The 24,065-nt window shown below is 42.3% G+C and overlaps 1 protein-coding gene across 2 annotated transcripts in view; it reads right to left on the bottom strand.

Annotated features, from left to right (window-relative positions):
* LOC126175555 (slit homolog 2 protein) overlaps nt 1-24,065 on the bottom strand; it is a 632,187-nt gene that overhangs the window by 433,158 nt on the left and 174,964 nt on the right. For both annotated transcript variants that reach the window (XM_049922402.1, XM_049922404.1), the window contains one exon: nt 8,301-8,523. In XM_049922402.1, coding sequence (XP_049778359.1) covers nt 8,301-8,523 — 223 coding nt within the window. The remainder of the gene's footprint in view (nt 1-8,300; nt 8,524-24,065) is intronic.

Here is a 24,065-nt window from a genome sequence, read left to right as displayed (position 1 = left end):
TTTTCTCAGGGACGACGTGGAATAAACAAGAATACAGCCATTTTGATTAACTGGATGAAATCTATGTTTTTCGTATGAATGGTGGATGAGACACATTACAGATATCACTCCTCCTGTTATGAAACACATTTGCAATTGTGTACTTTGCATTAATTAATCATTGTCTTACACCCTCCACAGCCTTACAAAACAGAGCTTCGTTAAAGGCCATCTGATTCGAACAATCGGTCATTTTACCTGGTCATTGCTTCTTTACAGCAGTACGATCATGTACTCATCTTCTATACTAACAATACGTCACACTCGTGCATGCTTCAGTAAGGGTGAACGAATCGACAAGTATGAAGCGACTTCAACGCCGCAGTTCTATGACTAGTCCTACTCGCGCAATTGCAGCAGGAGAGAACGAAGCCATTTAGCACCGATGTCGCACCAAGGTCGCCTTGATTTGGGAGTATGCAACCCGCAACGTTGGACTCATCCTCGCTCCGCTTCTAATATCTAACCAGCTGTCGATCTTTATCAAGTCTTCAAGTATTCTGGAAGCGCTACGTCACACAATAGTTTCCTCCACTAACAGCTTTATGGATCTCCCGACGTCATCCACATCTACGTCTATACATACACTCCATAAGCCACTGTGCGGTGCCTGGCGGAGGGTACATGTCATAAATATTATCGATTTTCTGTCCTATGCGATTCTCGTATTCAGCAAGGCGAAAATATCTATATGCCTCTGTAAGCGCCCTAATCCCTTTTATCTTTTCCTCATGGTCCCTACGCGAGATGTAAGATCATAGCAGCATAACTGTCGTAGAACCTACTTCGAATAAAGATTTTATAAACTTACTCAATATGTTTTCGAAGGGACTTCGTCGTCTTTCTTTTAAGGACTTCCATTACAGATCCACGAATATTTCTGTTGCGCGTTCGTATGGGCTACACCGAGCTGTTACGATTCTGGTAACGCGTCTCTGGTTTAATTCTATGTTTATTGCCATGACTTCTTGAACTTCTTGATAAGACCCCAAATAATCTAACATCGAACCTAATCAGCATTAGTAATGGTCTGACCTCTGAAATAAAAACCTGTTAGCGCTATCCAACCTTCAGGACAATAAACAGCATTGCATGTTACGCAACATTCCATTAATAATTTGGCCAATGTGCTCAACGGAAACACCATTGCATAGAAACAACACTTCAGTGTGTTCCCGTTTATATTGGTAAATAAGGTTGGAACAAGTTATAGGAATTAGAGCTCATAAATGGAAGTCGATATTAAAACACTAATCGTTTACTGAAATTCAAAATCAATCTTATTAGAATATGACTCCTGGAAAACAAAAACCCAGAAAGCTGATAAGAAATACTGAAGTTACTGACATTGGAAAATGATTGACATCGTTAGGAGGACTGAAAGAAGAACAAATCAGATTTCCTCGTCGGTACAATTCGCATTTTCAAATAAACAATAGAGATAATCAAATGAACTCCGCATCCAAGATGCGCGAACAACCAGGTAAATGCGAGCTGCTCAGAGTACGGGCTCTGAGATGTGAAACTGGTAAGTCACGCTACAGCAAAATTCGACAGTTCTACATCTGCATACATACTACGCAAGTCACCGAACGGTGCATGGCGGAGGGTACCGTTCACAATTACTAGTCGTGCTCTTTCCTGTTTCACTCGCAAGGAAAGCGAGTCAAAAACGACTATCTATATGTCTCCGTATGAATCCTAATTTCTCGTGTCTTCGTGGTCCCTAAGCGATATGTATGTTTGTGGCAGTAGAATCGTTATGCAACCAGCTTCAAATGCCGGTTCTCTAAATTTTCTCAATAGTGTTCCTCGAATAGAACGTCGCCTTCCCTCCAATGATTCCCGTTTGAGTTCCCGAAACATCTCCGTAACACTTGCGCATTGTTCGAACGTACCTTTAATGAATCTAGCAGCCCGCCTCTGAATTACTTCGATGTCTTCCTTTAATCCGATCTGATGCGGATCCCAGGCACACGAGATGTACTCAAGAATAGGTCGCACTAAAGTAATGTATGCAGTCTCCTTTACAGATGAACCACAGTTTCCTAAAATTCTCCCAATGAACCGAAGTCGAGCATTCGTCTTTCCTATCACAGTGCTCACATGCTCGTTTCACGGACATTTTGCAGACAATATCCGCATATGCCACTGAATGAACCTGCAAATTATGTCATTGTATGACCCATAGCGCAGGAGATGCGTGAAAAAATGCCGCATCATGCATGAAGTTTCAATACATTTATTCTTCATTGCTAAGACACTTCTGCGAAACGCAAACGGTTGTAGGCGAAAACAATACCTGTCAATATAGCAATGAAGAGGCCTTTCCATACAGATGTTTACAAAATCGCGTTGTAGAGAAGCGAAGAAGCTGCGCATAGTATACAGAAACTGTACACTGCAAACATAGTTCATTTTTTCTTTTCGTTTCTAATAGATAATTGGCAAAATGAATACACGGGCAACGCAAAAACTTTATGACCACTGCTCGCCGCGAGATTGAATGCCGCCTGGTGGAGTTGCAGTCACGTGACGCGATGACGAAGGTATACAAGCGGAGCAGAGACGACACGGGTCGCAAATGGGGAAACCCACTGGCATAAACGACTTTCAGAAAGGCTAGATTGTTATGGCTCAGTTCCAGATAACAAACATCTCGGAAGGGGCGCATCTGGTCGGCTTTTCGCTTCTTACTGTCTCGAGCATCTACGGAAAGTTGATGAAGGACGGTGAAACCAACGCGAAGATAAGGTGACGTCCACGCCTCATCACAGAGGCTTATTCGCTCCCTCGAAGCATCTCAGGCAGCTACTGTGGCAAATTAAGAGGACACTGCTGCTGCAGGAACAAGTGTTTCGAAGCATACCGAGGCTCTGTAGCACATAACTTGTAGGTATCCCCATTCCAACCCAACGACATCGTCAATTATGATCGCAGTGGGCACGGTATCATCGAGATTGGACCATGAAATAGTTAAAATGTGTCCACTTATTGCATAACTCGTTTACTTCTTACCCGCAGGTCGATGGTTGTGTCCGAACACACCATCATACAGACGAACAGCTACTCGAAAGTTCCACCGCACAATGGACACTGGTCAATGGGGCCAGTATTATGCTGTGAGGGGCTATCACCTAGGTTTCTATGGGACCTCTGATGGTAGTCCCTAGGTACCATGATAGCTGTAACCTACGTGGACTGTATTGTTGACCACGTGCATCCATTCATGCAATGTTGATGATGTTTGGTTTGTGGGGCGCTCAACTACGCGGTCTTCAATGCCCATACAAAGTCCCAATTTTACACAGCCCAATTGTTGTACACAGTCCAGCCTAGACACAGTAACGAATGATGAATAAATATGAGGACAACACAAACACCCAGTTCCCGGGCAGTGAAAATCCCCAACCCAATCGGGAATCGAATGCAGGACCCCGTGATCCAGAGGCAGCAACGCTAGCAACAAGACCACGAGCTGCGGACCCCTACAGCGATGACAACATTCAGCAGGGTAACAACGTATGTCATAAGGCCAAATCCCTGTTACAATGGTTTGAGGGCAGGATGGTGAAGTCACATGAGTATCTCGGTAACCAGATTTGCTGATGTGAGTCCAATGGAATACAAACGGGACGTTATGGGGCGCCCTGAAAGCCCGCAAACTAACGGCCCGTAATTTACGGGAATTGCGTGACCTGTGCATAGACATCTGGTACCATATACCTTTAGAAATCTACCAACGACTTGCCGAATCCCTGCTACATAGTACCTCTCCTGCATCGAATCCCAAAGGTGGACCAATAGGCAATTAAAGACACGGTCATATTGTTTTGGTTCGTCAGTGTACTTGTGAATACAGATTGCTACCCAGAACTTAATATAAGCAAGTAACACACACACATATTGTACATACTGTGTAAGCCCTTAAACAGCGCATGGCGGAGGATACCTACGGAGATTTTAGTCACTCTCTTTACGTGTCTATTAACTTATTCAGATGATGCTGTTCCTTCTGATAAACAGTTATTTGATATAAATTATAGCTATTATCATTCGTAGTATGCAAAATAACAAGTTATTGCAAAGGAAGTTCTGCATTTCATATCTCATAAATACGTGACACAATTTCACAACAGGATTAACGGGTCCTTATGAGTATCATTTAACGCAAATACCTGGAAGTAGTGTAAGTGGCAATGCTTACTGATATCAACAGTGACGTATTCTTAATTGCAGGTGAAGCAAACAGCTGACTTCGATTTATTGACAGGGTGAGTTACCGTATTGGACTCGCATTTAGGAGGAATGGGATTCAAATCTTATCTGACCATCCAGATTAAGATTATCCTCTACATCTCTGAACCGCTGGAGGGAAATACCTGGATGGTTTATTGAATGGGACACAGTTGATTTCTTCCCCTCTCCTTGACTGCTCTATTTCTAAAGACCTCGTTATCGACGGCACGATAAACCCGTAAAATGCTTTTCTTTTGTGATTTGTTGGTAGTTATCTAGAAATGCGGTTTATAATATTCAAATGCAGGCTTAGGTAATATTAATCGTAACGTTCCTGCTGCAGTTTGTTCTGGTACTAGCTATCTATATATAAAGTGAATAAAAGGAAGACCATACATTGTAACGAAAATTCAGTGCCGTACACATTAAAAATAATGCTCCGAGATGGAATGGTTTCGCCACGTTTTAGAATTATGTTGTGCTCTCGTAATGTGTTGTGACACGCTAAACTAACGATCCTCGCTGGCTTTGAAGCCATTATCACGACATGGGTAGTACAATAGCGGATAATCTAGCAGCTTCAGGAAGCTACAAGTGTGTCACACCGGATGGACAACGTGAATACAGTAACATCCGCCTACAGTAACGTTACGTGGTGACAGGGTCATACTACTGCGCTGTTATTCACGGCTGCAAAACAGGCCTCCGCCTAAGCTACAAGCAAGAACGTAGGCAAAAAAAGACAGTTCAGGAGTTAACTGGAAGAGGTACGTGAACTCTCCTACTCTCGCGCTTTTATCTTGTATCCTTTCTCTTGGCCAGCAACACACGCTGTTATTAGTGTCAGTTCATAGTGTCTCTCGATCAAGTAGCATCATAAGGAACAGAGAGGAATTAGTCAGCAAACTTTCTGATCTAAGTGTCCCCTCAGGTTCATCCATGGTCCCACTAGATGCCAAAAGCATATATTCCAGTATCCTCACAGATAGGGCTGAAAATATTGTTAGGGACAGTCTTAGGCATTATAGTGCTAGGCCGTTACAGAAGATGAAGGATATCTTGAAGCTTCTGCATTTAGTTTTAAATATCAACTAGTTCAACTATGGTGATGACGTCTACGTTCAAAACCATGACCTGGCTATGGTTTCCACTTTGTCGTTCCGTTTCGCAAACATTTTTATAACTGATTTAGAACATCAGATTTCCAGTGACATACCTGTGCACTACAGTAAGCTGCTGCCATGGTCACGGTATGTAGATGACATCTTTCTAATGTATAAATGTTCTGACGATATTCTACACGGTCTTAATGGTTTCAATGAGCACATACAACTCACAGTCAAACATAGAGTAAATGGGGTTTTACCATTTTTAGAGATATTGGTCATTAATTCAGGAAATTCCTTTCAGTATGGCGTTTATAGGAAACCAAGAATCAGGGATTTGGCCATTCACAGTTCTTTCTCCTATCTTCTACAGCATAAAAAATGGAGCTTTCCAGTCAGTGCTTTATAGATAACGTAATACCCCATAATCTTTAGTGGCTTATAAACGCGAATATAGGGTCATCCAGTTCACAGCACGTTTAATGGGCACCACGCTGGTTTGTCCCGGGTATTAATAAAGGTCTTTTTACAAAAAGTAAAAGGAAACAGCCGTAGGACTGCTCCGAACCAGGGTCAAATGGATATTATTCATCTACATTACTCCTCGTGCAGCGGAATGACCTTAGGGTCAATTCTTATCATTAGATTTCGTGCTATGGAAGGTTTCAAATATACAAAAGATATGGTCGCGGCATATTTCATTCCTAGGAGTAATGGGCCTATGCTTAAACACAGAGAGAGTACGAAAAGGATCCACCTGACTCTTCAGGTGTTTATAACTTTACCTGTAAAGAATTCCAGTCCAAGTATGTAAACCAAAGTGGAAGGTCCTTTGAAGTTAGGTTTAAAAAATGGTTCAAATGGCTCTAAGCACTATGGGACTTAACTTCTGAGGTCATCAGTCCCCTAGAACTTAGAACTACTTAAACCTAACTAACCTAAGGACATCACACACATTTATGCCCGAGGCAGGATTCGAACCTGCGAGAAGTTAGGTTTAAGAAACGTATTTCTGGTTCTGGTTCCAATTCTTCCTTGATTTCACATTTATCCGGAACGGGACACTCAGTTTCTGGTATTACGTCTTACAATTTCGCACACAGAACGATAGTGTAAGGTTCTTAATGTCCTGGAAGAGCTTTTCGTGCGTTAAGAAAACTTTCAAACCAAACAATTTCCGAACTTAATTAGGTCATAAGACCATTTTGGCTAACTTTGACTACGTAAACGAATAGCTCGTTTCATTCAGCCTCTTCCCTTAACCTTCTCCTCTTTGGTGCCTTTACTGGGGTCATTCTCCTTTTTTTATTTTTTTTTTAATTGTAAGAATTTAAGATTTTTTAAAATTCCAAATGTTATATTCATAAATGGCCCGCAACAGGTGCTAGGCTTTTATCCATATGTCTGCTATTCACTTGACATTTGCTGTCTCTATTAAAATGTTTATTTTTGTACCCATATTTCTCAACCTTTTCCTTACAGTGAATTTGAAGTTATTCAAGAGCAATCACATTATTCAGGCACATTCGCCAATTCCTTTGGAGCCTATGTTTTGATATCCTGTCAGTTCTTTGTATGGCAGTTGGCAGTTGCAGCGTTCCGTTTCGTCGCGGCTAGAGCTGAGGTACTGTTTAGCGTTTACTCTATACTCGTCATGCATCCCCCTCCCCATCCCCCCGTTAGTATCGCTTTTTGGGACTTTCCCACATTTTAAAGGAAGATTCGGAATCGGATTGTAAAAGTGGCTTGACAACTGTAATGTAAGTATTCAGTCTTGCGGACACTTTTAATCACTGTGATACGGTCGTTGCGTAATTATGTTTAAGGTTTCTTTCTTCTTTTTATTAAGATTTGCACATGATGATGCAATTTCAATTACTAAATGGTCGTACCTTTAATGCTTCAGTGGTTTTTATTCAAAATGCGAAAGTTTGTCTGTAGATGCTGTATGTTCGGTACAAATTCCATAACTGATTTTAAACTAACTTCTCAGTGATTTAGACGCTTGAAATGTTAAAAATAGCTCAGAACTGGTCACCAATACAATTGTGTATGGATATATGCATGTACTGAAACTGTGGCTACGCAGTCGATGCACGATGCCGATCAACGCCTTTGGTGCATGTGTATTTGTGGCCCAATGCGCAGAGACGCTCTCTGTGGGTTTAAAAGGGCGGAGCGAGTGCTATCTTTCGGCTCGCCCTGAAGATGGCCCGATCGGTATACGGCCGAAATGTTAGAAGAAGGCGTGGAATTTAAGCGGCTGAACACCAGAAACTTAATTTTGCAGTCATTGCGTTGCAAAGATGAAGATGCATAATCAATTATATCTGTTCTTGCAAGTTATCTGGCAATTAGACAACACTGGGCGTGTACCAGGTCTTTGATCTCCCGCACGCAGCGTCACTACTTTAGGCCGAAGGCCTTCCTGGTCGAAAGTTTTGTTCATTTATTGACTGACGACCACTTTGGGATCAGAAGTGACGTTGGTAACACTGCATTCGACGTAGAACATCATCATCTTATGTTAGTCTAAACATTTTCGTGAGACTTTCATGCAAAAATTTTACGTTGGATCGTTGCTTCCGCAAATCACACATTGCATATATCACCACCAACAGCGGTGAAACAGTGAAGCTATTCAGGGGCTTATGATGGATACAGTTTTGCCAAAGGCACATCACTAGGACGTTTCTATACAAGGAAACAAGTAAATTTCATTAATCTTTGGAACATACATTGTAATTTTACGTGAAATTCAGTGATGTGCAATGCGACGTCATTTGATACCATTGTTCACGAGAAAAGTGTTCCAAAGACTGTAGAATGCCAGATTTTCATGTATTATTAGGATGATCCTGAAACCTCACGAAGAATTTGTTGATAGCTGTAGCAGAACAGAAAGGAGGTACTCACTTCTCGAGGCCTTTGAACGCTTCCGGGTCGACGGCGTGCAGCTTGTTCTCGTACAGCGTGAGGATCTCCAGGGTGTCCAGGCCTTCGAACGCCCGCGCCCGCAGCGCGCTGATGCGGTTGTGGTTGAGGTTGAGCAGGATGAGGTGGTGCAGGTTGTGGAAAGCAGCCGATGGGATGAGGCTCAGGTGGTTCTGCGACAGGTCCAGCTGCGTCAGCCCCTTGCCTGCAAATCACAAAGCAGCGTGTGGGTGAGGCACGTGGAAAGAGCGAAACGAGACGAGTGCAGAGGGTGACTCGAAACATTGTATTACTATTTCGCCTTGGTATGCAAGGCGGACCAGCACTCCAACGACAGAATTTCGGTGGTTGTTCATAGATGAATTCCGAGTATTTTTCTGTAACAGACCGGGGGTCTTGTTATAGGGTGAATGAATTTCGTTTGATTGGTTCAAAATGGCTCTGAGCACTATGCGACTTAACATCTGAGGTCATCAGTCGCCTAGAACTTAGAACTACTTAAACCTAACTAACTTAAGGACATCACACACATCCATGCCCGAGGCAGGATTCGAACCTGCGACCGGAGCGGTCGCTCGGCTCCAGACTGTAGCGCCTAGAACCGCACGGCCACTCCGGACGGCCTTCGTTTGATTTGTATTTATGTTTTAATACAAGTATCTGTACAACTGTTTAAAATGCGACAGTATGAACTGTGTGTCTTGCTGGGAAACAAACTTTTTTTGCTTACTCAGAGCACTTGCTGTTGAGAACAGTAATAACCAAGCTTGCATTCCGTAGTGCTTGCAGTATGTTTCGGATTTGATTTTCGATTGTATTAGTTGTGCGTTAAAGGTTATACATAGCAATGTGGAGAGGTTTACTGACGAAGAGCTGGCGAATAAGCACCTCTAGAATGGATTCGCAAAACGCAATCGCAGAGTTGGAACAAACTGTGATAAAACTGCATGTGTTTCGTACGAAGGTTTATGCGTTAACCAGCATTTTGCGTGTTATTACAGGATGTTTCACTGTAGTAGATTTATTATCACGAATAGAGAGGTAACTGGGGTAAGAAGAAAAATAAATCATAATTAAATTATTAATCTGTAACGAACCACCGGATACATAGATACTTTATACCAAAATACTCAGAGAAAATATCCCCGTGCGATCTCCAAAAGTTTGTTGGTAGAGCTCGAGATCACCCTTCACAAATTCATTGTGACATCTTCTCATGATGCTCCTGATGTCATTCAGTATAAAAGTGCATCATTTATTGAGTCAAGTAATGACGTAGTATCGATCATGCGACCACTAGCAATTCCGTTAATTCTGAAAAAATATACTGCACAACACAATAATTAACGATGTAATTGTCTCGCATCGTGATTAAAGAGCTTAAAATTTAACTCAAAGGTGCCTACAACTTTCCTTTAATAGTGCAAAACCTTGGTCTCCTGCGACGTCTCCTTTAAGCTCGACGTCGTTTCGAATAGCAAGATGTCGACTCACGTGAAAACCGAGCCTCAGGAAAGGTGTAAGATGGGTTAATGACGTCACACCGGCACCAAATGTCGTGACAATTCTGCCCGACGCCCACATGTCTACTAGCAGGTCCACGAACAGCAGCGTAGCCTAGGTACATTTTTAAAGTTCTCGACAAAGGTGGGGCAGTGGTACCAACGGTTTTGCCGAAATGGTGCTCTTGCAGGTACTCTTTGCCGGTTTATTCACCCATGTGTCAGTGTCGCACGCCTCCGTGATCACGTTACCTCGAAACACGAGGACTGAAAATCATAATCACCCTTTGCTACTTCGGATCACGTTCAGATTTCGTCGACTGGTTTTGAGCGGACCCCTAGTCGCTCTACGCTGTACACGAGAATAAAATCTGCAGTCGCACTGCACACCAAAGGGTCTGAACACGTTCAGTGGGGTTGCTTTCGCACGATGTTCTTAGAGAAGGGTTGAGCCGTCCAGGGGTTGTCAGCACTGTTTATCAAGAACGTCGTCGTCCTGTTCGCTGTAATGCGAATTGTCGTTTTAGACTCCAAAATGTGTGTGAATCAAAGCCCCAAGAAAGTAGGTTGTTTCATTGACGCCCTTTATTCCACTTCTTGAGGCCTTTTCTTCTCGAATCTGATATCGGCAGTGTGTCAGAAATGTTTACCTCGGCCACCCGTAAGAAATGGTAGCAGCGCGCCAAGCTTTTGCACCGTTACAGAGGAAGGTTGTAGACACATTTGAGCCAGATTTTAAACTTCTTGGTCGCAATGGGTGACAATTATGGCGTTTCGGGGAAGTGATCCTTTAGCTGTGTGATATTAACGTCGCGCGTCGGGGCTCTGACCTCATCGCACAGGCGTCAGAAAAGGGAGTAAAATGTTGGTAAAAGGGGGAGTGACGACCTTCCCATTGGGTGACACGTCCACTGTGGCTGTGAGTAAAATTGTGGTGAAATTTGGTGCTAATGTGACATTTATTCGTTTGTTATGTTCTTTTTGTCTGTTACCTATATACAAGAACAGACCAAATGTTGCATTTGAATTGGCATGAACATAGCACTTAATATTTCAGCATAATTTCAAATGTGTTAGTGTAACTAAGCATTATGGCGTTTAACTAAACTTACAGTTCACATGGAATGCCAAGCTTATGCACCATTACGGAGGAAGGTTGTAGACACGTTTGAGTCATGTTTTAAACTTATTGGTCGCAGTGGGAGATAATTAGGGCGTTTCGAGAAAGTGATCCCTTAACTGCGGTGTGCTGCGTAGTTACTCTCATTGGTCTCTACTGTGTTCACAGAGTGTTTCGCCGAAGACTAGAGGTATGCGACTGTCCTACAATGAAACTGACGTACCGCGTAGGTCAGAGATCCTCCTAGTAGGTCTATCACCAATGAGTTATGGTTTGTCCAGTGAATATACAATCCGGTAACATCAGACAGAAAACAACAACAACGATCAACAGCCGGCCGGTGTGGCCGAGCGGTTCTAGGCGCTTCAGTCTGGAACCGCCCGACTGCTACGGTCGCAGTTCGAATCCTGCCTCGGGCATGTATGTGTGTGATGTCTCTCGGTTAGTTAGGATTAAGTAGTTCTAAGTTCTAGGGGACTGATGACCTCAGATGTTAGGTCCCATAGTGCTTAGAGCCATTTGAACTATCGACATGGGAAAATATTTCTATTCATGGTCCTCGCGGGGTAAGGAAACTTCAAAAACGTTGTAGTAAGAACAAAATTTAATTTTATATTGTGAAGTATTGGGGTAATACTGAATCTCATACTATATTACGCATCTCATTTCAAAAATCTCCCTGACTAAAAGGACGTATTTTAGACCATATTCGAGTACGTTTACTGCTGAAAACATTCTATAGGAATGGGCTTAGCACCGCACAGTGATTAAAGATTTTGGTACAAATAATTTGAGGAATGACAACTCTTACAGAAGGTATCGTCTCACATCGCTCAAACTTCTTTGCCGAAACTACAGACATCCATTTCTAATCACAACCTACACTGCATACGCTGCGATTAAATGTGCATTTCGTAAATATAATTTCATATGCGCTATATTTTGATGGTGCAAAACAAATTGAAAATATAGTATGAGAGGTTTACCATTTTTGAGTACAACAATACGTAGCTAATATCAACAATTCGTTCATTTCTTTTAGTACTGATAAAACTCGTGTGTGTGTGTGTGTGTGTGTGTGTTTGTGTGTGTGTGTGTGTGTGTGTGTGTATGCGTGCGTGCGCACGCGCACGTGAAACTGCCTCGTAACTTACTTTAGGTGTAAACTGAGAATGGTTCCTATGAATAGGAAGCGGTACATTTCCTTTGTACAGTGCTCGGTCTCTACATTTTGCCTCTTTTCATACCAAACACATACACGCACCCACACAGACACACACACATGTTTGTCTGTTCTATAAGAAAGGAATAAACTATACTTGTTAACAACACTTCGTTTCATTCTCGAAAAAAAATGAAAATGCCCGCATAATACATTTAAGTGACTTACCTGCTCATGGTGCACCGAAATATGATACATATGAAACTAAGTTTGCCAAATACACAGTTAATTACAGTTTGTGCAACGTAAGTACGCTAGTGATTATAAATGGCGGTCTGTGCTGCAGCAAAGAAGCTTCAGCATGTGAGAAATTGACTTCTTTAAGTTTTGTAAATCGTTAACTTACTTACAAAAAGTATTTTAAACACTTCATAGTGCAGCTTAATAAGTCATAGTAGCAAAATACTAACGAGAATTCTTTACAGACGAATGGAAAAACGTAAAAGTCGACCTCGGGGAAGATCAGTTTGGATTCCGTAGAAATGTTGGAACACGTGAGGCAATACTGACCCTACGAATTATCTTATAAGAAACATTAAGGAAAGGCAAACCTACGTTTCTAGCATTTTTAGACTTAGCTTTTGACAGTGTTGACTGGAATACTCTCTTTCAAATTCTGAAGGTGGCAGGGGTAAAATACAGGGAGCGAAAGACTATTTACAATTTGTACAGAAACCAGATGGCAGTTATAAGAGTCGAGGCACATGAAAGGGAAGCAGTGGTTGGGAAGGGAGTGAGACAGGGTTGTAGCCTCTCCCCGATGCTATTCAATCTGTATATTGAGCAAGCAGTAAAAGAAACGAAACAAAAGTTCGAAGTAGGTATTAAAATCCATGGAGAAAAAATAAAAACTTTGAGGTTCGCCGATGACATTGTAACTCTGTCAGAGACAGAAAAGGACTTGGAAGAGCAGTTGAACGGAATGGACAGTGTCTTGAAAGAAGGGTATAAGATGAACATCAACAAAAGCAAAACGAGGATAATGGAATGTAGTCGAATTAAGTCGAGTGATGGGGAGGGAATTAGAGTAGGAAATGAGGCACTTCAAGTAGTAAAGGAGTTTTGCTATTTGGGGAGCAAAATAACTGATGATGGTCGAAGTAGAGAGGATATAAAATGTAGACTGGAAAAGGCAAGGAAAGCGTTTCTGAAGAAGAGACATTTGTTAACATCGAGTATTGATTTAAGTGTCAGGAAGTCGTTTCTGAAAGTATTTGTATGGAGTGTAGCCATGTATGGAAGTGAAACATGGACGATAAATAGTTTGGACAAGAAGAGACTAGAAGCTATCGAAATGTGGTGCTACAGAAGAATGCTGAAGATTAGATCGGTAGATCACATTACTAATGATGAAGTATTGAGGAGAAGACGGGTTTGTGGCACAACTTGACAAAACGAAGGGACCGGTTGGCAGGACATGTTCTAAGGCATCAAGGGATCACAAATTTAGCATTGGAGGGCAGCGTGGAGGGTAAAAATCGTAGAGGGGGAGCAAGAGATGAATACACTAAGCAGATTCAGAAGGATGTAGGCTTCAGTAGGTACTGGGAGATGAAGAAGCTTGCACAGGATAGAGCAGCATGGAGAGGTGCATCAAACCAGTCTTAGGACTGAAGACCATAACAACAACAACAGTGCAAATACATAGTATAGACGGCAACAATGGTTTAGATTTCTGGTGTGAACAAGGAAAGTTCTTAAATACTTTGTAAAACAAATGCCGTTAGTGTAGAGCAGAAATTCTTGAAAGGTTAAGCGTACTGTAGTGTGATAATTCCGCCAGGGGCCACCAACTCATACCGCCAGTGGCCCATGAGAAAGTCGGCCGCATGCTACGCAGCGAGCGTCAGAGAAGCGGGAACTGTAGCTAACATACAACCACGCAGGGGGTAGCCGGGTGGACGACGTCAACTAGCATAAGGATGGACACGCTGTGAGGAGCCTGGTAGAAAACTAATTAACCCCTGCAGCCATTAGGATGGAACGTCAAGAACGCACATGTGAAAGCACGTGAATTCTTCTGGTCTGGCGACAGTCGTTTAACCTGCCTTAGAAACCGAGAACGTGTCGACAATTCCAGCACCCCACAGGCACTGGGAAGATCATTCAAGAAGCGCGAAGAATTTGCACATGGAAGTATGTGAAAGAAGATAGCCTTCTTAAAACGTTGTTTTATGGACAGCAAGCACATTCTGTATAAATCACGGACGGCGGAAGACTCTGAGATGAAGCAAGGACATGAATCTGTCCAGGCCTCACGCAGTGAGGGCGGTTGCAAAGAAGTGTTGTGTAGCTGATTTCAGAACTACTTCGGAAGGCAGATAAATATTGGCAGAACCTGCAACCAACGATGGTGAACTCATTGAGAAACAGCCAGTTCAAATGGTTCAAATAGCTCTGAGCACTGTGGGACTTAACTGCTGAGGTCATCAGTCCACTAGAACTTAGAACTACTTAAACCTAACTAACCTAAGGACATCACACACATCCATGCCCGAGGCAGGATCCGAATCTGCGACCATAGCGGTCGCGTGGTTCCAGGCTGTAGCGCCTAGAACCGCTCGGCCAACTCCGGCCGGCAAAGAGCCAGTTTCCAGGTCACACACCAGCCCACGTTAGACAGGAAATTTCCACCCTGCACGGAGAGGCGTGGTCATGAAACGAGGATCAGTTGCTGGGCGGCATTGGAAATTGAGTCCGCCAATGATAAGAGAGGAGACAATTTCGAGGAGCTATTGAGCTGAGAAATGGATGTCGAGTAGAGAGCTACAGTCAGTCGGTGAGACAGGGTGGAAGCAAGAGGACATGTAGGCTCTTCCTTGCATCGCCAACATCCGCCTCCCGACACCGCGATATAGCAGCTTTGGCGACGCTGCCCACAACGATCATACAACACGAAGATCGTACCTCGGCGTCGCCACTAAGCCGCGATTGCTGATGAGGGCAGCCGATTCGCGCCGCGCATCTCCTAGGCGACGCACGTACCGACGCAGCGCCTGCCGCCGACAGCTCTACGCGACTAATGATCACGAGTAATGGTGAGATGATCTGTCCCTCCCATCTACCCCTTAATAACTGAGTCGTATCTGTGGTATTAACGTTCGCTACCACACTTGTTAGGGGTTGCATTTATCGACCCCGGTCCGTATTAGTATCGTTGGACCCGCGAGTCGCCGCAAGCGCCGCTAGCGCCACTCCGCTGCTTGTATCAACTTTCTAGCGAGCTCTCGCCCACTCTTGCTCGGGACGTCAAGCATAGCCTTCACCTGATAGAAAGCAACCTATAAACAAGGCGCTTAGTAACATATGGCCTAAGTGAGGCCTCAATAGCTATCTGTTTATATGTATGCAGCCAAGAAGAATCCTGTAAAACCAGTTAAGTGCAATATATATTATTTTTTGCAATCGACTTCTAATTATTTTAGTCGTTGCAGACCCAGGCCATGCAGCTATCACCTTATCGACGTTACTCACAAACCTGCAGTCATTTATATGTTTCTATTTACCGTTGGCCATCAGTCAACATTGACTATGACTCGTTCGTCAACATCAAAACAGTATCCACGCCCAGTCAAATCAGCCTTTAGATTTGTAATTTTGTTTCGGTTTGTGTAGACAGCACTGAAATAAACACTTTTTTTCATGTTTCAACCATAGGAGAAATCTCTTCCATTAGTACATCACCTCCTTAATCTCATAACCTTTTGTGTTTGATTTTACACTACTAGCCACTAAAATAGCTACACCACGAACATGACGTGCTACAGACGCGAAATTTAACCGACAGGAAGAAGATGCTGTGGTATGCAAATGATTAGCTTTTCGGAGCATTCACACAAGTTAGGCGCCGGTGGCAACGCCTACAACGTGCTGACATGAGGAAGGTTTCCAACCGATTTCTCATAGACAAACAGCAGTTGACCGGCGTTGCCTGGTGAAACGTTGTTGTGATGCCTCGTGTAAGGAGGAGAAATGCGTACCATCACGTTTACAACTTTGATAGAGATCGGATTGTAGCCTATCGCGATTGCGGTAAATCGTATCGCGACATTGCTGCTCGCGTTGGTCGAGATCCACTGACTGTTGGCAGAACATGGAATCGGTGGGCTCAGGAGGGTAATACGGAACACCGTGCTGGATCCCAACGGCCTCGTATCACTTGCAGTCGACATGACAGGCGTCTTATCCGCATGGCTGTAACGGATTGTGCAGCCACGTCTCGATCCCTGAGTCAACAGATGGGGACGTTTGCAAGACAACAACCATCTGCACGAACAGTTGGACGACGTTTGCAGCAGCATGGACTATCAGCTCGAAGACCGTGGCTGCGGTTACCCTTGACGCTGCATCACAGACAGGAGCGCCTGCGTTGGTGTACACAACGACGAACCTGGGTGCACAAATGGCAAAACGTCATTTTTTCGGATGAATCCAGGTTCTGTTTACAGAATCATGATGGTCGCATCCGTGTTTGGTGACATCACGGTGAACGCACGTTGGAAGCGTGTATTCGTCATCGCCATACTGGCGTATCACCCGGCGTGATGGTACGGGGTGCCATTGGTTACACGTCTCGGTCGCCTGTTGTTCGCATTGACGGCACTTTGAACAGTGGACGTTACATTTCAGATGTGTTACGACCCGTGGCTCTACCATTCATTGGATCCCTTCGAAACCCTACATTTCAGCAGGATAATGCACGACCGCATGTTGCAGGTCCTGTACGGGACTTTCTGGATACATAAAATGTTCGACTGCTGCCCTGGCCAGCACATTCTCCAGTTCTCTCACCAACTGAATACTTCTGGTCAGCCAATGGTGGCAGAGCAACTGCTTCGTCACAATACTCCAGTCACTACTCTTGATGAACTGTGGTATCGTGTTGAAGCTGCATGGGTAGCTATACATGTACACGCCATCCAAGCTCTGTTTGACTCAATGCCCAGGCGTATCAAGGCCGTTATTATGGCCAGAGGTGGTTGTTCTGGGTACTGATTTCTCAGGATCTATGCACCCAAATTGCGTGAAAATGTAATCACATGTCAGTTCTAGTATAATACATTTGTCCAATGAATACCCGTTTATCAATTGCATTTCTACTGGGAGTAGCAATTTTAATGGCCAGTAGTGTATTTGATTACTGATGTCAATTACTTGTTGGTAATTTTCATGTTATGTGACGTCACAAATAATTTCTCTACTCACTACATTAGAGTAACCCATTTTAATTATTACCCAAAAGAAACGTTTGTTCTTACCATGCAAGAGGTGTATTAGGAGTGGTATTTTTCCATGTTCGTCATTTTACACCGTCCGTCGCAAAAAGTTCCGAGACTAATTTTTTCTCTTGCATATAGGTGGCGTCTGCGCAAAAATTACGGCTGCAGCTTGAACTAACAACTGTAAACAACAGATGTGCATTCGACGAGTCAGTTGCGTGTGCAGGCAATGGTAAGTAGTGGATGAGCGGCGGAAGTGTGTCAAAGTTGTGCCATAAAGCCCAATTGAGCAATATCTTCAAATCTAGTCTTCAAGATATTCTCCATAATATTTTGAAGAAGAGAGTGTGTGCAAATTTGTCCTCACACCTTGACCCCACACCAAAAACAGCGACGTGTCGGACGGCTACTGCGACCTGACTGAAAGAAGAAAAGCGGACATAATTTTCTAGGAAAAATCATAATGGGGGACGACTTTGTGTTATGGGTGCGAACCTACCATAAAACGACGAAGTGCAGAATGGGTTGAAAGGTCTCTGCTGGATTCCTTTCATGTTAATTTCTTAAATCTGTTGTCATTTACGGCATAAATTCCTCTTCTAAATTTACTGTGGCGTTTCTGACTATCTGGGAGGAGGCAGAGCAGTGAAACGTGTTACTTTTACACATAAACAAGAACGATCTGTCACACTACTACACTTTAAAACACAGTTTATATGTAATTCATGTCACACAGCCTCATACGGAATCTACATCCGCTTTCTTTTATATACTGTGTATGATAAGATACTGTCATCCCCTTCCATTCTGTATGAGAGGATGAATGAGCAAATGTATTTCTAGTTGCATGCTGGATGGTAGCAGACAAGCCTGTCTGCTAGAGAACAGTAGGACCAACGTCGGAATAGATAGCTACGCTTTCTAAAAGCAAAGAGGTTTCTATCCTTAGTATGGTCCTGTCCGTCCTTTGTCATGTTGGTATAGGAAGCTGCCTCTCTGGCCACTTCCGTTTGTATTTGTGAGCCACCCTCAGGAAGGGACCACGTCAGTCTGTCCGCGGCGAGCGTCTGAAGTGGTAAGATCTCCGGCTAAGTCCGTAGGACAATGGATTTCTTAAGATCAGCCTAACTGAAAATTTAATCACCTTTATTTCATGTTTAGCTCTAAAATATCTAATGTTATCTTAAATTGCAACGCAGTGTAATTCGAGTGTGAAGTTCAGAATATATTCCGGTAGTTGCTTTGTCACTACTTTGTGAGTAAAGTGGAACCACGTGTTGATCAGTAACTCTAACTAAGTTCATCAATCTTAAATGCGAATGTGTGTGAGATTATAACGTCTCGTTTTGACAATATTTTTCAATACAGCAACTTTTCTTTATGTTCAGCCCACGTGGGGTGTACTTTGTGAAACCAGTACCGTGCTTATACAATTGTTTGACCCTTCAGGTTAATAGTAAGACGATAGTAACCAGTTCGAGGTTATTCTTTTGAAAATTGCTTTTCGATCTAATTTATTTTAATTATCAAAATCATTGTGGAGTTACACTCTTTGTGTAAACCAAGTTGACCACGTGAAGCATGTGGTGTAATCATCAAAGTAGCCCTCAGCTATTCTTTTCGGGAAGATTTCACAAAGAGTTAATATGAATTTAGTATACCAGTGTGTGGTAATTACATGACGGACAGGATTGTGCTACGAACATAACTTCTTTGGGTGAAAATTCAATCGGTTGGTTGTGGTTAATTTCCTCTTGCATATGTTTCAATGTTCTTTGTGTGTTGTTTTATGAATGCAGTGTTGTATGCAGTCTCCCAATCTTGGCTCCATATTTGGTGTGTTCTGTAAGATTACAAACCCACATTTTCACAATCCTAAATAAGGCACCAGTTTAGTTATGAATCAAGTTTAATATGCTGAAATTTCAATGATCAATGTTAAAATAAATGTCCAAATATAAACTGATTTATTTCTTTTTATTTAAATTCTCTTAATATATATATATATATATATATATATATATATATATATATATATATATATATATATATATATATATATATATATATATATATCACCGGTTGTCGTATGACTATTAAAAGATTATAATTAATGTTAGTCTGGTTGGGAATTTGGTAAGCTAGACTGGATACCTGGTGAAACAGTTGCGCAGTAATGCAAGGTTAACTTCCCCAGACAGCTCACAGCTTTTAACCCGCTTTTATTGTCTATCAGTACCGCTTTCATAGCAAATTAAAGCAACTTCGTTACAGGGTCTCTGATTCTTCACCAAGACCGAAGAAAATGCGACTGTGATGTGTGAGTGGAACAACATCCCAAAGTAGGACTTTTCTGAAAGTTTCACGTGATTGTATGAACACTCTGTACGATGTACTAAAGAGGACGAATACTACGCACAACACTTGAAACATTAAAACCGTCACCTGAATTTTTCTCTTTTTTTTTTCTTTTAACCGAATCTCGAAACCGCACGAGGGAAACAATAGGTTATTATGTTGAAATTCAGTTTTGCACTTATGATAGTAAATTACTATGTTGAAATTCAGTTTTGCACTTATGATAGTAAACTGAAACAGAGTTTCACCGTCATAGCTCGAAATACTCCAGAGTATTTTATGGAACCCACAAATACTTGCTTCAAAGTACAGTCTGTTGGCTAATTCCGTTCCACTGGTTCGAACCCGCCAAATGTGTTCCATAAAACATTTTCATACGACATGCCTTTCACATCTTGTTAGTAATCTGTTTTCTTTTTTTTTCATTAATACATGTACTTCATCATAGATATTCTGCAAGCCAAGATACAGTGCATGTCGGAGGGTGGCTTGTACTACTGCTGGCCATTCCCTGTCCTGATCTACTTGCAAATGAAACGAGGAAAATTTGACTGTCTTATGCTTTCATAAGAGCCCTGGTTTATCTTGTCTTCACCAGCTTTACTTGGCGGCAGTAGGGTAGTTCCGCAGTCTGTTGCAGATGCCTATTCTCTAAACATTGTCAATAGTGTTTCACGAATAGAACATCTTCTTCCATTCAGGGATTCCCATTTGAGTTCACGCAGCATTTCCTTAACACCCTCGTGTTGATATAACCTACTGATAACGGCTGTAACAACATACCACCGGCTTGCACCGATTCCATAGAATATTTTTTGTTTGGAAACTTATAATTTATTTAGAGCAAAGTATTACATTCTCAACCCTGATATTAAATTTTCTTTTCAGTTATTAGACTTTATCATCAATGGTTAACCTGTAGCAATATGAAATAGGTATTGAATTTATAATCTACGAATTGACCTATTGAACACCATTATGATATATCGTGCAGTTGGCTCACGCAACATGGAGCAAACCATCTAGCTGTAAGTGAGTAACATCACAGCAAGATGATTTACATGTAGCCTGAGGAACATACTGACTTGTGCGAGATGTGAAGGTGTATGCTCTGTTTCCTTCTTTATTCCACAGTGAACATTCTTTACCATATAATATTTTTTCCTTTTCTTGTCAATCCTTTAACTGTTATAATTTTTAGCTCCTCCCCCCCCCCTCCGTCTGGTTTCGATATCTGCATTCACTACAATCACCTCTTGTACTTATTTTCGAGATTGATGTGTTCATTCTATTGCTGACGTACTGGGAAAAAATTTTTGAGTTAATATGTTTACCAGGTCCTTTGACATGTTCAAAAACATAGCACATTCCTGTTTGGAACTATAACGTTCCATGTTGCTTCTTAATATACAGCCACAATTTCAATTCTTTGGTCCAGAATTTTTGTCATGGTTTTTCTCTTTTTTTCTTCCATTCACTCTATTCTCTGTATATGAAGCGTCGTGAAGTATTTAGTTACATAAAGTGATTGGTGTTTCATTAATACATTACGATAGCTAATGTTTGTATTTACTGAATGAAGCTATTTTGTTACTGTGCTAGGAGAACAGAAAGGCCTCTGAATCTTTCTGATTCTGGCATCAATCCATCTTTTACGAAGCCATTTTGAATTTTGATATTGTTGTGGTTTTAGATCGTTGTATAAAGAAGTATTAAGATTTAAGTACATCTAAAACGTTGATTGTGGACAAAATTCAAGACATGTTTTCTTAGCAGCTGTTTTCGAAAAAAATATTTGAATAATGGACGAGGACGAGTTTAGATCTAAGAAAAATAGCTATACAAAAACCAGGCAATTAACCAGGACTATTTTATTTTTGTTTCTCAGTTTGATATGGCTGTTCGTTTCAATATTTTTGCCTTTTCGTCATTGAGTGTGCTAGAGAAGCAGGATGTCAGACTCCTAATCGAAATACTTGAGTTTGACTTTCATATCCACGAGGGAATTTGTATGTAATCTCCCACACTATTTTAAGAGTAAGACAGTTGTTCATACTTGATTTCGATAAATTGTGCGTTTCACTAGTAGAAGGAAAACAAGAAAATATTGCGAAAAATGGCGCTGTGGTATGTTACAGCAGTTTCAGACAGTACAAGAGTCGCAATCGAGACCCGTCTGGGTCCCTGTGCGCTTGAGGTACAAGACCATCAGCCAGAGCTCTCACTGACGGGCAGAGTGTTTGCCCAGCTGCTTAATGCGAGCTGCCGGCTCCCGCTCAGAGGAGAACGAGGGCCTCTTGGCTCACTGCCACCGGTTTACTCGCAGTCAGCACAAGTGGGTGTCGAGCAGACTGGAACACTGTTTGTGTTTCCACTGTCTATGGCCAAGCGTGGTAATGACACGACCGTATCAATTACTACTGGACGAATTTGGAGTGAACAATGGAGCGCGTAGAGCTCAATGAATTATTACGCAGTGTACATGGATCAATAAAGTTGCCCCCGAGCGCTAAACATAGCACTAGAAGACGACTATAACTGCCGTTATAAGGAAACGAGAGTTGTTGGGCGACATTCTTCTGGCTCCACAAAGCTACGTATTGCAACTCATTCTCCTTCCAGAGATGTAAAAAGCTAAAGATGTCTTATAGCCTTTCGTCGCAAAAGTAAGTTTAATCTTGTAGGCCTCATAATGTTTTGGAGCAATTTAATGATAACTTGATTGACTTGGCTTCTAACGACATTTCCAGTAGTCAAGCATATAAAATCGAGAATTATTATTTATGGAAAGAGAATGGAACAAGCAAAAATATTAATTGTATAGGAAGTGAAACCAGGCATGTACTGTGTTCCCGTATCATGGTTCATTGGTAAAATTTGAGCCCAGTTAGATGGTGACTTAATCTTAAAGTTTATACACTTCAAATATATTTATACTAAATAGGACAATACTTCGTACTGAATTCTTTGGCACTTGTAACCATACATTCACATTTACCTCGAAAGAGGCTCGATTTTTGATTTATGTTTCTTCTGTAGCACATCGACAAGAGCGATGCACGCTGATGTCTCTCTACCTACTCAGTTGACCGTCCCGTAGTAGACTCGATCTGACATCTTGTTGCCTGTCTTTTTTTTTACCTTTACATGTTTATTGGAACGTTTTTACTTGTGTTACGGTCTACTTTCATCCATGTCAATTTCCGCTCTGAATTTTGACACACCCTGCATTAGATAGTAGCTGTCGCTAAGTTTGACGATGGCAGTGCAGGTCCGACTGCTTTCGCATACCCGCACCAAACGTCCACGCTATGATGGCGATGATGATTGATTTCTGGGGCACTCAACTGCGCAGTCATCAGCGCCCGTACACACAATTTTTACAAGTCCATTTTTCGTGCTGTCTAATCTAGCCACTCTCACGAATGATGATGATGATGATGATCAAATGATGTCGACAACACAAACATCAATTCCCTGGACAGAGAAGTCCATGCTATCGACAGGCCTCTCAAGTCCGATCTTACTTCAGCCTTCTTCATTCCGTCTTTTTTCTCTCCCTCACTCTGTACCTATCTCGTTGTCAGCCTTGTCTCATTTCTGTGTTACTCAAACACACACACACACACACACACACACACACACACATACACACACATACAAATACTCACACACAAGCAAGTCCACACGTGATACGACATGCGATACGAAATCACGTTCATCAGGCACACGCTCTCAAAAAATGGTTGAAAGCACTATGCGACTCAACTTCTGAGGTCATCAGTCGTCTACAACTTAGATCTAATTAAACCTAACTAACCTAAGGACATCACACACATCCATGCCCGAGGCAGGAGTCGAACCTGCAACCGTAGCGGTCGCTCGGCTCCAGACTGTAGCGCCTAGAACCACACGGCCACTGCGGCCGGCAGGCACACGCTCACATTGTGTGTGCAGTGTAATTTGTGACTATAAATGGACGTCAGTGCCGTGCCTATGAGTGTTTCAGATCCTCAAGTTATTTATACCAAGCGTTCAAGACTTTTGTTTTTGTTCAAGATTTTTGTGCTTGTCGGACTGTAGCTGCACCATGCGTATGTCTTTCTATACAATATAAACTAAAAACTGAGTTAGAACCTTACATTTTAACCCAGAGACTGGGGAAATTCGAAATGGGGAGGTGGTAGGTGCAGTACAGGTTAATGATAAGAAGTGTAAAACAGAGAAGCTGCGGTAGCTGGATGACGGTACAGTAAAGTCACAGCCGCAGAATCACTAAGAGTGGCCAGCTACAACAAGAATAACAGGTATAGTTCTGGGTACGAA

This window comes from Schistocerca cancellata, chromosome 3, assembly GCF_023864275.1.
Source record: "Schistocerca cancellata isolate TAMUIC-IGC-003103 chromosome 3, iqSchCanc2.1, whole genome shotgun sequence".
NCBI lineage: Eukaryota > Metazoa > Arthropoda > Insecta > Orthoptera > Acrididae > Schistocerca > Schistocerca cancellata.
This window is presented reverse-complemented; position numbering and strand designations above follow the sequence as displayed.